This window comes from Carcharhinus amblyrhynchos, chromosome 8, assembly GCF_965287045.1.
Source record: "Carcharhinus amblyrhynchos chromosome 8, sCarAmb.v2.hapA, whole genome shotgun sequence".
NCBI lineage: Eukaryota > Metazoa > Chordata > Chondrichthyes > Carcharhiniformes > Carcharhinidae > Carcharhinus > Carcharhinus amblyrhynchos.
Genome location: NC_137331.1, coordinates 76240509 through 76253716, shown reverse-complemented (window position 1 = coordinate 76253716; position 13208 = coordinate 76240509). Strand labels below are relative to the sequence as shown.

The 13208-nt window shown below is 44.5% G+C and overlaps 1 protein-coding gene across 3 annotated transcripts in view; it reads left to right on the top strand.

Moving 5' to 3' along the window:
* trappc9 (trafficking protein particle complex subunit 9) overlaps positions 1 to 13208 on the top strand; it is a 719084-nt gene that overhangs the window by 69189 nt on the left and 636687 nt on the right. For all 3 annotated transcript variants that reach the window (XM_080194286.1, XM_080194288.1, XM_080194285.1), the window contains one exon: positions 1740 to 1866. In XM_080194286.1, coding sequence (XP_080050412.1) covers positions 1740 to 1866 — 127 coding nt within the window. The remainder of the gene's footprint in view (positions 1 to 1739; positions 1867 to 13208) is intronic.

The following is a 13208-nucleotide window of genomic DNA, read 5'->3' as shown; positions in this document are numbered from 1 at the left end:
CTCGTTGCCACAGTATTTATATAACAGATTCAGTTTCGAGTCAGTGGTAATTCCAATGATGATGTGGGGATTGAGCGATGGTTGTGCCATTAAATGTCAAGAGATGATTGTTCAATCCTCTCTTTTTGGAGATGGTCATTGCCCGGCACTTCTGTGGCATGAATGTTACTTGCCATTTGTCACCCTTAACTGCCTTGTTCTTGTATTCTCTGCTCTATTAATAAAGCCCAGAATACTATATGCTTTTAAGTACTCTCTCCACCTGTCCTGCTACCTTCAATGATCTAGGCATATATACGCATGCAGGTCCCTCTGCTCTTGCATCCCTTAAAGAATTTTGCCTTATTTGGCATTGTCTCTCAATGTCTTCCTACCAAAATGCATCATCTCTCACTTTTCCATGTTGAATCTCATCTGCCGCCTATCTGTCTATATTCTTTTGAAGTTCTACATTGTCCTTTTCGAAGTTTACAATACTTCCATATTTTGTGGCATCCACAATCTTCGAAATTGCCCCCTGCCACGCATCAAGATCTAGATTACTAATAACTTCCAGGAAAAGTAAGGATCCCAGTCCTGACACTGGGGAACTCCACTACAAACCACCTTTGATCCCAAAAATTATCCATTTACCATTACTCTCTATTTTCTATTATTCAGCCAATTTTATATCCACGTTGCTATCGCCCCTTTTACTCCAGGAGCTATTTTTCTCTTAAGTTTGTTGTGTGGCATTGCAGCAAATTCCCTCTAAGTCCATGTATACAACATCAGCAGCATTACCCTCATCAACTCTTTCTGTTACCTTCTCAAAAAAATCTCCAGCAAGTTAATTGAGCATGGTTTCTCCTTTTTGAAATCTGTGCTGGCTCTTCTTAATCCACCTATGCTTTCCCATGTGACTATTAATTCTATCCCGAATAATTGTTTCTTGAAATTCGCCCTTGGAGGGGCTACCCTTTCTAACTATTTTTTGAAGAAGGGTGTACAATTTGTAATTCTCCAGTCCTTTGCCATTTCTGTTCTCAATATAGAATAGAGTGAATTGCATTCTCAGGGTTAATAACAATCTTGTGTTCCATAAGATTAGTTAAAAATAATGAAATTTGAAGTGTCACTTGCTGGATTGAAGCACCTTTGTTAGATGGGATGTATTGGTGAATTGGCACTCTACATATTCAGCACTCTTTGTACTGTTGCTATTTTTCTTGTATCATGTTGATCCAGAAGAACATGGTTATAAGCTTTTCACTCCTTTATAATCAACATTGTAAAGTTTTCAAATGATATAAAAGTTCCAATACAGTGACTTCTTGATTGGGTTGTTAGAAGTGTGGTATGTGAAATTCAGTAGTTCCTTTTGAATGGTTAGAGCAAGAAGTTGGAGTTTGCTATCTGGAATTATTTTGCATCTCATAATGTAAGCATACAGAGTGGTACAGTCAGATCCTGTAAAACAGGCCTTAAACATGGCCGTGGAATGGTGTGTGACGTACTATCACCCCTCTTCAGGAACGTGATTATTTTTATTAGAATACAGGTTAATGTCACTTGTATGATTGCAAACAGCTTTGGCATGACTGCTAGTGAATTGCTTAAGTATTGTGGCAAAAATTGAGATGCATCACTGAGATTTACAGTTCAATTTTTATTTGATTTTATTATTTCCATAGTTTTGAGCTCCTGTTGAGTAAAGAACCAAGTGATATGTTGTTTCTATTTATGGTTCTGTTTTGCAGAGAAGAAGGAAGTTTCTCAGAGTTTAGAGATCTACACAACAAAGTGCCCTGGTACAATGGAGATTATTACACTTCCTGATGGTGTGAAATTACCTCCAGTCCCTCTGACTAAACTTCCAATAGTCAGGTAAGACTGCTTTTTACTGTAAATAATAGAATCTACTATAGCTAATGGTATCTGTATGTGATCTTTTACATCGCAAACGTTTTTTTATTTCTTGCCTTCTTAGCTGCTTTTGCCTTTAATGATTGTTTAGGCTGAGAAGCTGTTGCTGTGAACTTAACCTGAAGCACCCTAAAGTATTACATGTTAGCTGACTCGTGAGCTGCAGTCAGGTTTTCAAGATGGAATTAGTTTTCAGTATCACAAGGTTTTTAGTTATGAACAAAGACTAGTTGCTCCAACTTAATTCATCTATCTATTCAAACTAAACACCCACTTACATCAAAACATAGAAATTAGAAGCAGGAGGAGGCCATTCAGCCCTTTTGAGCCTGCTTCACCCATTCATTTTGATCATGGCTGATTATCGAATTCAATGTCCCATTAGCCTTAGAGCTATATCTGGTTTCTTCTTGAAATCAGACAATGTTTTGACCTCAACTACGTTCTGTGGTAATGAATTCCACCCATTCAGCACCCTTTGGGTGAAGAAATTTCTCCCCCCTTCCATTCTAAAAGATTTAACCCTTAACCTTTAAACTCTGACTCATTGTTCCTTGGGAGCACTGAAGAGAGGCAGCGATTTGTAAGAGGAGAGCTTGTGGGTAAGTTAAAGCGATTTTTAAAAAATTAACTCTGCTAGTTTTTAAAAAAAATTTATTGCCGCACCTGCGCAAGGATATTTTGGCCTTGGAGGGAGTGCAGAGGAGGTTTACTAGGCTGATACCGGAGTTGAGGGGGTTGAGCTATGAGGAGAGGCTGAATAAACTAGGCTTGTACTCGTTAGAGTTTAGAAGAATGAGGGGAGATCTCATTGAGACGTATAAGATGATGAATGGGATGGATAGGATAGAGGTGGAAAGACTCTTCCCGCTCAAAAAAGACAGTAGGACTAGGGGGCACAGCCTCAAGATAAAGGGGGGGCGGTTCAGAACGGAGTTGAGGAGGAACTTCTTCACTCAAAGGGTGGTGAATCTCTGGAATTCTCTGCCCGTTGAAGTGGTGGAGGCTGCCTCGCTAAATATTTTTAAGAAGCGGGTTGATGGGTTTTTGATAAGAGAAGGGATTAAGGGTTATGGGGAGAGGGCGGGAAAGTGGAACTGAGCCACGACAGATCAGCCATGATCTTATTGAATGGCGGGGCAGGCTCGAAGGGCCAGATGGCCTACTTCTGCTCCTATTTCTTATGTTCTTATGTTCTTATGGAAGTAGTTTGCAAAGGGACTTGGGTAGTTTTTTTTTCTTACCATAAATTAGACTGGTGAGGAATCCTGATACTCTACACAAGTAGAGTACCCCACCCTCCCACCTCCTCTAACCTAAAAGAGAGAGAGAGAGGGGCTCAGAATGAGAACAGGTAAGTTTGTTTTTTTTTGTGAGCTGGAAGGGCTTTGACTCACAGGGCCAAAGCGAAAAGGGTGAGGCAAGGTAAATTCATAAGTTTTTTTTATTACTTTTTTCTCTGTATTTCTAAAAAGGGCAAGTATGAGTGTGAGGCCAGTATGCTGTTGCCAGTGCAGTATGTGGGAGGTCCTGGAGGCTCCTGGTCTCCCAGACATCCATATCTGTGCTCGGTGTGTGGAGCTGCAGTCCCTAAGGGACCAGGTTAAGGAACTGGAACTGCAGCTCGAGGACCTTCATCTCATTAGAAAGAATGAGGAGGTAATTGACAGGAGATACTGGCAAGTGGTCACACTGGGGCAACGGGAAGAAGGCAAGTGGGTAACGGTTAGGAAGGGGAAAGCTCACGTGATGGAGTGCACGCCGGTGGATGTCCCCCTTCAAAATAAGTACTCCTGTCAGAGTACTGCTGAGGGGGACAGCTCACCTGGGGGAGGAAGCGGTGGCCAGGTCTCTGGAGCTGAGCCTGACCCAGTACTTCAAAAAAGTAAGAAAAAGAGCAGCAAGGAAGTGTTAATAGGGGACTCCATTGTGAGGGGATCAGACAGGTGTTTTTGCGGACGCAGACGGGAGTCGTGGATGGTGGTTTGCCCCCTTGGAGCTGGGATCCGGGATGTCTCTGGACGCGTCCCAGACATCCTGAAAGGGGAGGGTGAGGAGCCGGAGGTTGTGGTTCATATAGGTACCGCTGACATAGGCAGGAAGAGGGAAGGGGTCGTGAAAAGGGATTATAGGGAACTAGGTAGACAGCTGAGATAGAGGAACGCGAAGGTAGTAATCTCAGGATTGCTGCCTGCATCGTGGGAGAGTGAGAGCAGGAATGGAATGAGGTGGAGAGTGAATGCGTGGCTGAGGGACTGGAGCAGGGGGCAGGGATTCTGGTTCCTGGATCATTGGGACCTCTGTAGGGGCAGGTGTGACCTGTGCAGTAAAGACGGGTGCCACGAATCCCAGGGGGACCAAAATTTTGGCAGGAAGATTGGCTAGGGCTATTGGGGGGGCTTTAAACTAAAAAGGTTGGGGGGAGGGAATAGAGATGAGGAGCGAGGATGTTAGCTCCCAGGTAGAGAAGGACTGTAGACAGTATGAGAGAGAGGTTAGACGGGTAATGGAGAAGGGAAGTGCCCAGACCGAAGGTCTGAGGTGTGTCTATTTTAACGCCAGGAGTGTAGTGAACAAAGTAGATGAGCTTAGGGCGTGGATTGCTGCTTGGGAATGTGATGTGGTGGCCATTACAGAGACTTGGATGTCTCAGGAACAGGACTGGGTACTTCAGGTGCCGGGATTCAGATGCTTCAGGAAGGACGGGGGGGGGGGGGGGGGGCAAAAGAGGTGGCGGAGTGGCACTGTTGATCAGGGACACTGTCATGGCCGCAGAGAAGGTGGATGCCGTGGAGGGACTGTCTACGGAGTCTCTGTGGGTGGAAGTTAGGAACAGCAAAGGGTTGATAACTTTGCTGGGTGTTTTCTATAGGCCCCCCAATAATGACAGGGAAGTTGGGGTGCAGATAGGGAAACAGATCCTAGAGAGATGTAGTAATAACAACAGAGTTGTCATGATGGGAGACTTTAATTTCCCAAACATCGACTGGAATATCCCGAGGGGAAGGGGTTTAGATGGGGAGGAGTTTGTTAGGTGTGTTCAGGAGGGTTTCCTGACACAGCACGTGGCTAAGCCTACGAGAGAAGAGGCTGTACTTGACCTGGTGCTGGCTAATGAACCAGGACAGGTGACGGATCTCTTGGTGGGAGAGCATCTCGGGGATGGAGATCATAATTCTAACTCCTTCACAATAGCATTGGAAAGAGATAGGATCAGGCAGGCTAGGAAGGTGTTTGCCTGGAGTAAGGGGAAATATGAAGACATCAGGCAGACAATTGGACGAGTAAACTGGAAAGTGGTGTTCTGGGGGAAAAGTACTGAAGGAAGGTGGTGGATTTTCAAGGAATGTTTGACTGGAGCTCTGCATGACAACGTTCCGATGAGACAAGGAGATTTTGGTAGGTCGCGGGAGCCGTGGTGCATGAAGGTTGTGGTGAACCTGGTCAGGAAGAAAAGAAAGGCGTATAAAAGGTTCAGAGAGCTAAGAGATGTTCAGGATCTAGAGGAGTATAAGGCTTGTAGAAAGGAGTTTAAAAAGGAGATTAGGAGAGCCAGAAGGGGACATGAGAAGGCCTTGGTGGGTAAGATTAAGGAGAATCCCAAGGCGTTCTACAAATATGTGAAGAGTAAAAGGATGAGAAAAGAAGGGATAGGACCTGTAAAAGGTGAAGAGGGAAAAGTCTGTGTGGAACCGGAAGAAATGGCAGAGGTGCTTAATGAGTACTTTGCCTCGGTATTCACGGTGGAAAGTGATCTGGGAGGTTGTACTACAGGATTGCGGCAGACTGAAAAGATTGAGTATGTGGATATTAAGAAAGAGGATGTGTTGGAACTTTTAAATTCTATCAAGATTGATAAGTCGCCAGGACCGGATGGGATGTACCCCAGGTTATTGTGGGAGGTGAGGGAAGTGATAGCAGAGCCTCTGGCGATGATCTTTGCATCATTGATGGAGACGGCAGAGGTTCTGGAGGATTGCGGATATGGTTGCTATTTTCAAGAAAAGGAACAGGGATAGTCCGGGAAATTACTGACCGGTGAGTCTGACCTCAGTGGTTGGTAAGTTGATGGAGACAATTCTGAGGGACAAGATTTATGAGCATTTAGAGAAGTTTAGAATGATCAGGAATAGTCAACATGGCTTTGTCAAGGGCAGGTCGTGCCTTATGAGCCTAGTTGAGTTCTTTGAAAATGTGACTGAACACATTGACGAAGGAAGAGCGGTGGACGTGGTTTACATGGACTTCAGCAAGGTGTTTGATAAGGTCTTGCATGGGGGACCTTCGCAAGAAGGTGAGAGGGCATGGGATCCAAGGGGCTGTTGACTTGTGGATCCAGAACTGGCTTGCCTGCAGAAGGCAGAGAGTGGTTGTGGATGGGTCTTTTTCTGCATGGGGGTCAGTCACCAGTGGAGTGACCCAGGGATCTGTTCTAGGACCCTTGCTGTTTGTCATTTTCATAAATGACCTGGATGAGGAAGTGGAGGGATGGGTTAGTAAGTTTGCTGATGATACAAAGGTTGGTGATGTTGTGGATAGTCTGGAGGGATGTGAGAAGTTGCAGCGTGACATAGATAGGATGCAAGACTGGGCGGAGAAGTGGCAGATGAACTTCAATGCAGATAAAGGTGTAGTGGTTCATTTTGGCAGGACCAACGGGATGTAGGAGTACAATATCAAGGGTAGGAGTCTTAGCTGGGTTGAAGAGCAGAAGGATCTTGGGGTCCGGGCCCATAGGACTCTTAAATCGGCCTCGCAGGTGGAGGATGTGGTCAAGAAGGCGTATGGTGTACTGGCCTTCGTTATTCAAGGGATTGAGTTTAGGAGTCAGGAGGTAATGCTGCAACTTTATAAGACCCTTGTCAGACCCCACTTGGAGTACTGTGCGCAGTTCTGGTCGCCTCACTACAGGAAGGATGTGGAAGCTATTGAGAGGGTGCAGAGGAAATTTACAAGGATGTTGTCTGGATTGGGAGGCATGCCTTATGAAGGTAGGTTGAGGGAGCTCGGTCTCTCCGTGGAGAGCCGAAGGTGGAGAGGCGACGTGATTGAGGTTTATAAAATGTTGAGAGAAATAGATAGGGTGGATTGTCGGAGGCTATTTCCCAGGGCTGAAATGGTCGTTACGAGAGGACACAGGTTTAAGGTGCTGGGAAGCAAGTACAGAGGAGGTGTTAGGGGAAAGTTTTTCACTCAGTGGGTGGTGAGTGAGTGGAATCGGCTGCCGTCGGTAGTGGTAGTGGCGAACTCGCTGGGGTCTTTTAAAAGACTTCTGGATGAGTATATGGGATCTAATGGCATTGGGAGTTACGGATAGTTCTGTGGCTTGGTAGGTATGGATGTGATCGGCGCAACTTGTGAGCTGAAGGGCCTGTTTGTGCCGTAGTGTTCTATGTTCTATGACACCAAGGTCTGGACTCCACCACTATTAGAAACATTCTTTCTGAATTCACTCTGTCTAACCCTGTTAGAATTTTATAAGTTTTGATCAATTCCCTCTTGTTCTCCTAAACTCAAGGGAATATAATCCTAACCAATTTAGTCTCTCCTCATATGACATATCTGCCATCTCAGGAATCAGCCTGATAAACCTTTGCTGTACTCCCTCCAAAGCAAGGACATCTTTCCTCAAATAAGGACACCAAAAGTGTACGCAATGCTCCTGGTATGGCCTCACCAAGGCTCTATACAATTGCAGCAAGATATCCCTATCCCTATACTCAAATCCTCTCGCGATGAAGGCCAACATTTTACTTGTCGTCTTTACTACGTGGTGTACTTGCACAGTTCCTTTCAGTGACTGATGCATGAGGATTCCAAGGTCTCGTTGAGTATCCACCTCTCTCAATTTACACCCATATGTGTACATATTCCTATTATCGCTACCAAAGTGGATGACCTCACATTTATCCACATTATACTGCATCTCCCATGCACATGCCCCCACATTCAGCCTGTTCAAATCAATCTGAAACACCTCTGCATCATCCTCCTTACACCTCACCCTCCCGCCCAACTTTATATCATCTGCAAAATTGGAGATAATACATTCAGTTCCCTCTTCTAGAACATTAATATAGAATGTGAGCAGTTGGGGTCCTGTGGAACCCCGCTTGCCTCTGTTAATCAGAAAATGACCCATTTATGCCAACTCTTTGCTTCCTATCTGCGAAACAGCTTTCTATCCATCTCAAGACATTACCTGTAATTCCATGCACTTCAACTTAGTAGTCTGTTACGTGAGACCATGTCAAAAGCCTTCTGAAATAAGGCTTTCTTAAATAAACCACATCCACTGGCTCTCCCCGGCAACTCTACTAGTTGCATCTTAGAATTCCAATAGATTCATCAAGCATAATTTCCCTTTTACAAATCTATGCTGACTTTGTCTGATTATAGCACTGCCTTCCAAACAGCTTCTGCAGTACCAAGGTCAGGCTATAGTCTATGGTTCCCTGTTTTCTCTCTACCTCCCTTTGTGAATTGTGGGCTTACACAAGCTAACCTCCAATCTGTAGGAACCAGTTCAAAGTCAAAAACAATTTGGAAAATGACTACCGATGGATCTACTATTTTCAGGGCCACTTCCTTACATACTCTGGGATGAAGATTATCCGGAACTGGAGATTTATCCACCTTCAATCCTATCATTTCCCCCAAAACCATTTCATAAGAACATAAGAAATAGGAGCAGGAGCAGGCCATCCAGCCCTTCAAGCCTGCCCTGCCACTCAACAAGATCATGGCTGATCTGAAGTGGCTCAGGTCCACTTTCCTGCTTTCTCCCCATAACCCTTAATCCCCTTGCCTACCAAAAACCTATCTACCCGTGTCTTAAATATATTTAGCAAGGTAGCCTCCACCACTTCAACAGGCAGAGAATTCCAGAGATTCACCACCCTTTGAGCGAAGAAGTTCCTCCTCAACTCCGTTCTAAACTGCCGCTCCCCTGCCGCTCGCTCCCCCCCCCCCCCTCCCATCTTGAGGCTGTGCCCTCGAGTCTTGCTGTCCTTTTTGAGCGGGAAGAATCTCTCTACCTCTACCCTATCCATCCCCTTCATTATCTTTTATGTCTCATCCTTCTAAACTCCAACGAGTACAGACCCAGTCTATTCAGCCTCTCTTCATAGTCCAACCCCCTCATCTCCGGTATTAGCCTAGTGAACCTCCTCTGCACTCCCTCCAAGGCCAAAATATCCTTGCGCAAGTGCGGCGACCAAAACAGCACACCAGTGCCCTGTAAAGTCGCAGCAAGACCTCCCTGCTTTTATATTCTATCCCCTTCGCTATGAAGGCCAGTATCCCATTTGCCTTCTTGATCACCTCCTGCACCTGCAGACTGGCTTTTTGCGACTCGTGCACAAAGACCCCCAGGTCCCTCTGCACCGTAGCATGCTGCAGCTTTTCGCCCTTTAAATAGTAATCCCTCCTACTATTATTCCTGCCAAAGTGGATAACCTCACACTTGATAACATTGTACTCCATCTGCCAGGTCCTCATCCCCTCGCTCAGCCTATCTAGATCCCTTTGCAGACTTTCCACACCCTCCGCACAATTTGCTTTTCCACTTATCTTTGTGTCATCAGCAAACTTCGACACCCGACACTCAGCCCCCTCCTCCAGATCATCTATATAAATGGTAAATAGCTGACGCCCCAGCACCGATCTCTGCGGCACTCCGCTAGTTACCAACCGCCAATCAGAATAGCATCCATTGATACCAACTCTGCCTCCTATTAGACAACCAATTCTCTATCCAAGCTAACACCTTACCGCCAACTCCATGCACCCTAACCTTCTGAAGCAACCTTTTGTGCGGCACCTTACCAAACGCCTTCTGAAAATCGAGAAACACCACATCTACCAATTTCCCCTCTGTCTACCGCACTAGTCATATCCTCATAGAATTCCAATAAATTTGTCAGACACGACTTCCCCTTAACGAATCCGTGCTGCGTCTGCTCTATCAAACAATTCTTCTCAAGGTGCCTTGCTATTTCTTCTTTGATGACGGATTCAAGCATTTTTCCAACAACAGATGTTAAACTAACCGGCCTATAATTCCCTGCCTTTTGCCTGCTATCTTTTTTAAACAGCGGCGTAACATTAGCCGTTTTTCAATCTTCTGGCACTTCCCCGGAATCCAGCGAAGTTTGGTAAATAATCACTAAGGCATCTACTATCACCTCTGCCATTTCCTTCAGAACCCTGAGATGCATTCCATCCGGCCCTGGGGACTTGTCCACCATCAGTCCCGCTAGTCGATCAAGCACACTACCTCTCTAGTGACAGTAATCGCATTCAGGCCCTCAACTCCTACCATCCTTCTATCTTTAATACCCGGCAAACTATTCGCGTCCTCCTCCGTGAAGACCGAGGCAAAAAACTTATTTAAGGCCTCAGCCATTTCCTCATCCCCCACCACTAAATCCCCCCTCTCATCTTCTAAGGGTCCAACATTCACTCTAGCCAGCCTCCTCCTCCTTTATATATTTATAAAAACTCTTACTGTCCTTTTTTATATTTAGTGCTTATATTTCTCCACTAATTGCTGATTTCCTTCGCCTCCTCAATAAAACTTGTTTCTTTCAGAACTTCTGGTACACTTCATGTCTTCCTTTTGTGAAGACTGAAGCAAAGTACGAATTTAATTCCTTGACTATTTCTTCATTTCCCATTATGAATTGTCCTGCTCCTGGCTAAGGAGCCTGCAGTTGTTTTGTCAATCTTGTCAATCAACATACCAATAACCTTTTGCAGTCAGTTTTTATGATCCCTGGTAGGTTATTTTCAGTATATTTTTCCCTTCTTAATTAACCCCTTTGCTGAATTTTAAATTGCTTCCAATCCTCAGGCCTATTGCTTTTCCTTGCCAATTTATGTGACTTCCTTTAATCTGATGCTACTCTAATTTCCCTCGTAAGCCATGGTTTGGCCACATCTCCCTTACCACTCTTGTGCCAAACAGGATTAAACAGCTTCTGGAGTTCATTTATTTGTTGATGCCTGACCACTGTCTTTCCTTTCAGTAATGTTCCCAGTCCATCATGGCCAATTCATGCTTCATACCATCGTAGTTGCCTTCATTGAGATTCAGGACCCTGGTCTCAGAATCAGCTACATCACTATCTACATTGACACAGAGTTCTACCATATTTTGGCCACTCATCCCCAAGGATTCTCTCGCAACCAGATTGCCAACTAATCCTTTCTCACTGCACAACACCCATTCCAATATGGCCTGTTTCCTTGTTATATTGCTCCAGAAAACCATCCTGTATGCATTTTCGAAATTCCTCTTGTACTGTGGCTAATTTGACACTCCCAATCTACGTGCAGGTTCAAGTCACCCGTGATCACAGATTTCCTGTCTAATGGGTGAGGTGGGTGGCACAGTGGTTGACACTGCTGCCTCACAGTGCCAGAGACCTGGGTTTGGTTCCCGGCTTGGGTCACTGTCTGTGTGGAGTTTGCATGTTCTCCCTATGTCTGTGTGGGTTTCTTCCGGATGCTCCGGTTTCCTCCCACAGTCCAAAAGATGTGCTGTTTAGATGGATTGGCCATACTAAATTTTCCCTTGGTGCTTATAAGTATATGAAAAGAAGAGAATAGATAAAGTAAATGTCAGTCCTTTTGGAAGGTGAGGTTAGGAAGTTAATAGTGGGAAATGCAGAAATGGCTGAGACACTAAATCAATATTTTGCATCAGTTTTCATGGTGAAGGATTATTATTCCAAAAGTAAGAGAAAATGCAGAGGTTATCGAAAGGGGATATCTTAGAACTATCATCATCACCAGGGGAAAAAGTACTGAGAAAAATATTGGGATTGAAGGTAGACAAGTCCCTAGGGCCTGATAGCCTACATCTTAAAGAAATGGTGTCGGAGGTAGTGGATCCACTGGTCACAATATTCCAAAATTCACTGGAAGCAGGAATGGATCTGGTGGAATTAAAATGCTAATCTAATGCCCTTTTAAAAAAATCAAGGAGGCAAAATGTAGGAAACCGTAGGCCAATTAATTTAACATCTGTTGCTGAGAAACTTGAATCCACCATAAAGGAAGTAATAACAGGACGTTTTGAAAGTTAAATGCAATCCATCAGTCAGCTTGTTTTAATGAAGGATGTCATGTTTGACTAATTTGCTTGAGTTCTTCAAAGATGTAACAAGCAAGTTGGATAATGGTGACTCTGTAGATGTAATACATCTGGACTTCCATAGCGCATTTGATGAAGTGCCATACACAAGGTTAGTTCACTTGGGATTAGGGGTAATCTATTAGCTTGGACAGAGGATTGGCTAACCATTAAGAAGCAGAGTCAGCATTCTTGGGTCTTTCTCAGGCTAGCAAGACTTAATTAGTGCCGTGCCATAGGGTTAGGTCTTCGGGTTCCCAACTATTTACAATCTAGGTTAACGACTTGGATGCAGAGATAGTAGGTATCATAGCCAAATTTGCAGATGACACTGAAGTAGGTGGGATACTAACCAGCAATAATGAAATAAACTTACAAATGGACGTGGATAGGTTAAGCAAATGGGTCAAAATTTGGCAGTTGCCATTAAAATGTGAATGAATGTGAGATTATCCATTTTGGTATGAAAAATACAAAGGCAAATTATTATCAAAATAGTAGTGCTTTGGCGCAGAGATCTGGGAGTTCTCGTTCATGAAAACTAGCAGAAAACTCGTATGGAAGTGCAGCAGGTAATAAGGAAGGAAATGGAATCTTGGCACTTATTGCCAAAAGAATAGAATATAAAAGTAGCGTCCTGTTGCTGCTACTACAGAAAACATTAGTCAGACTGCACCTAGAATATTATATACAGTTTTGCTCCCCTTACTTCAGGATGCAGCTCAGAGGAAGTGCACTTGATTGATTCCCGGGATGGGATTTTCCAGCTGCGCTCACCCCAAGGATGGAAATTCTTGCCTGAGGTCAGCAGACCTTTGCATGGTACACCCCCGCCAGCTACGATTCCCATGGCAGGCAGGACAGGAAAATTCACTCCCGAGGCTTTGTCTTAAAAAGAGAGATTGGGCAGTTTAGACCTATACACCGAGTTTAGAAGAACGAGAGCAGATCTAATTGAGATGCACAAGATGATAAGCGGGATTGATAAAGTCCACCTGAAGAGGATGTTTCCCCTTGTAGGGCAATCCACAATGAGAATTCATGGTTTTAGGATTGGGGATAGCAGAAGTAAAACAGATGAAGAGAAATTACTTCATTCATAGGGTCGTGAATCTGTAGAATTCACTTCACTACCCCAGAGTGTGGTGGATGTGGAACTTTGAGT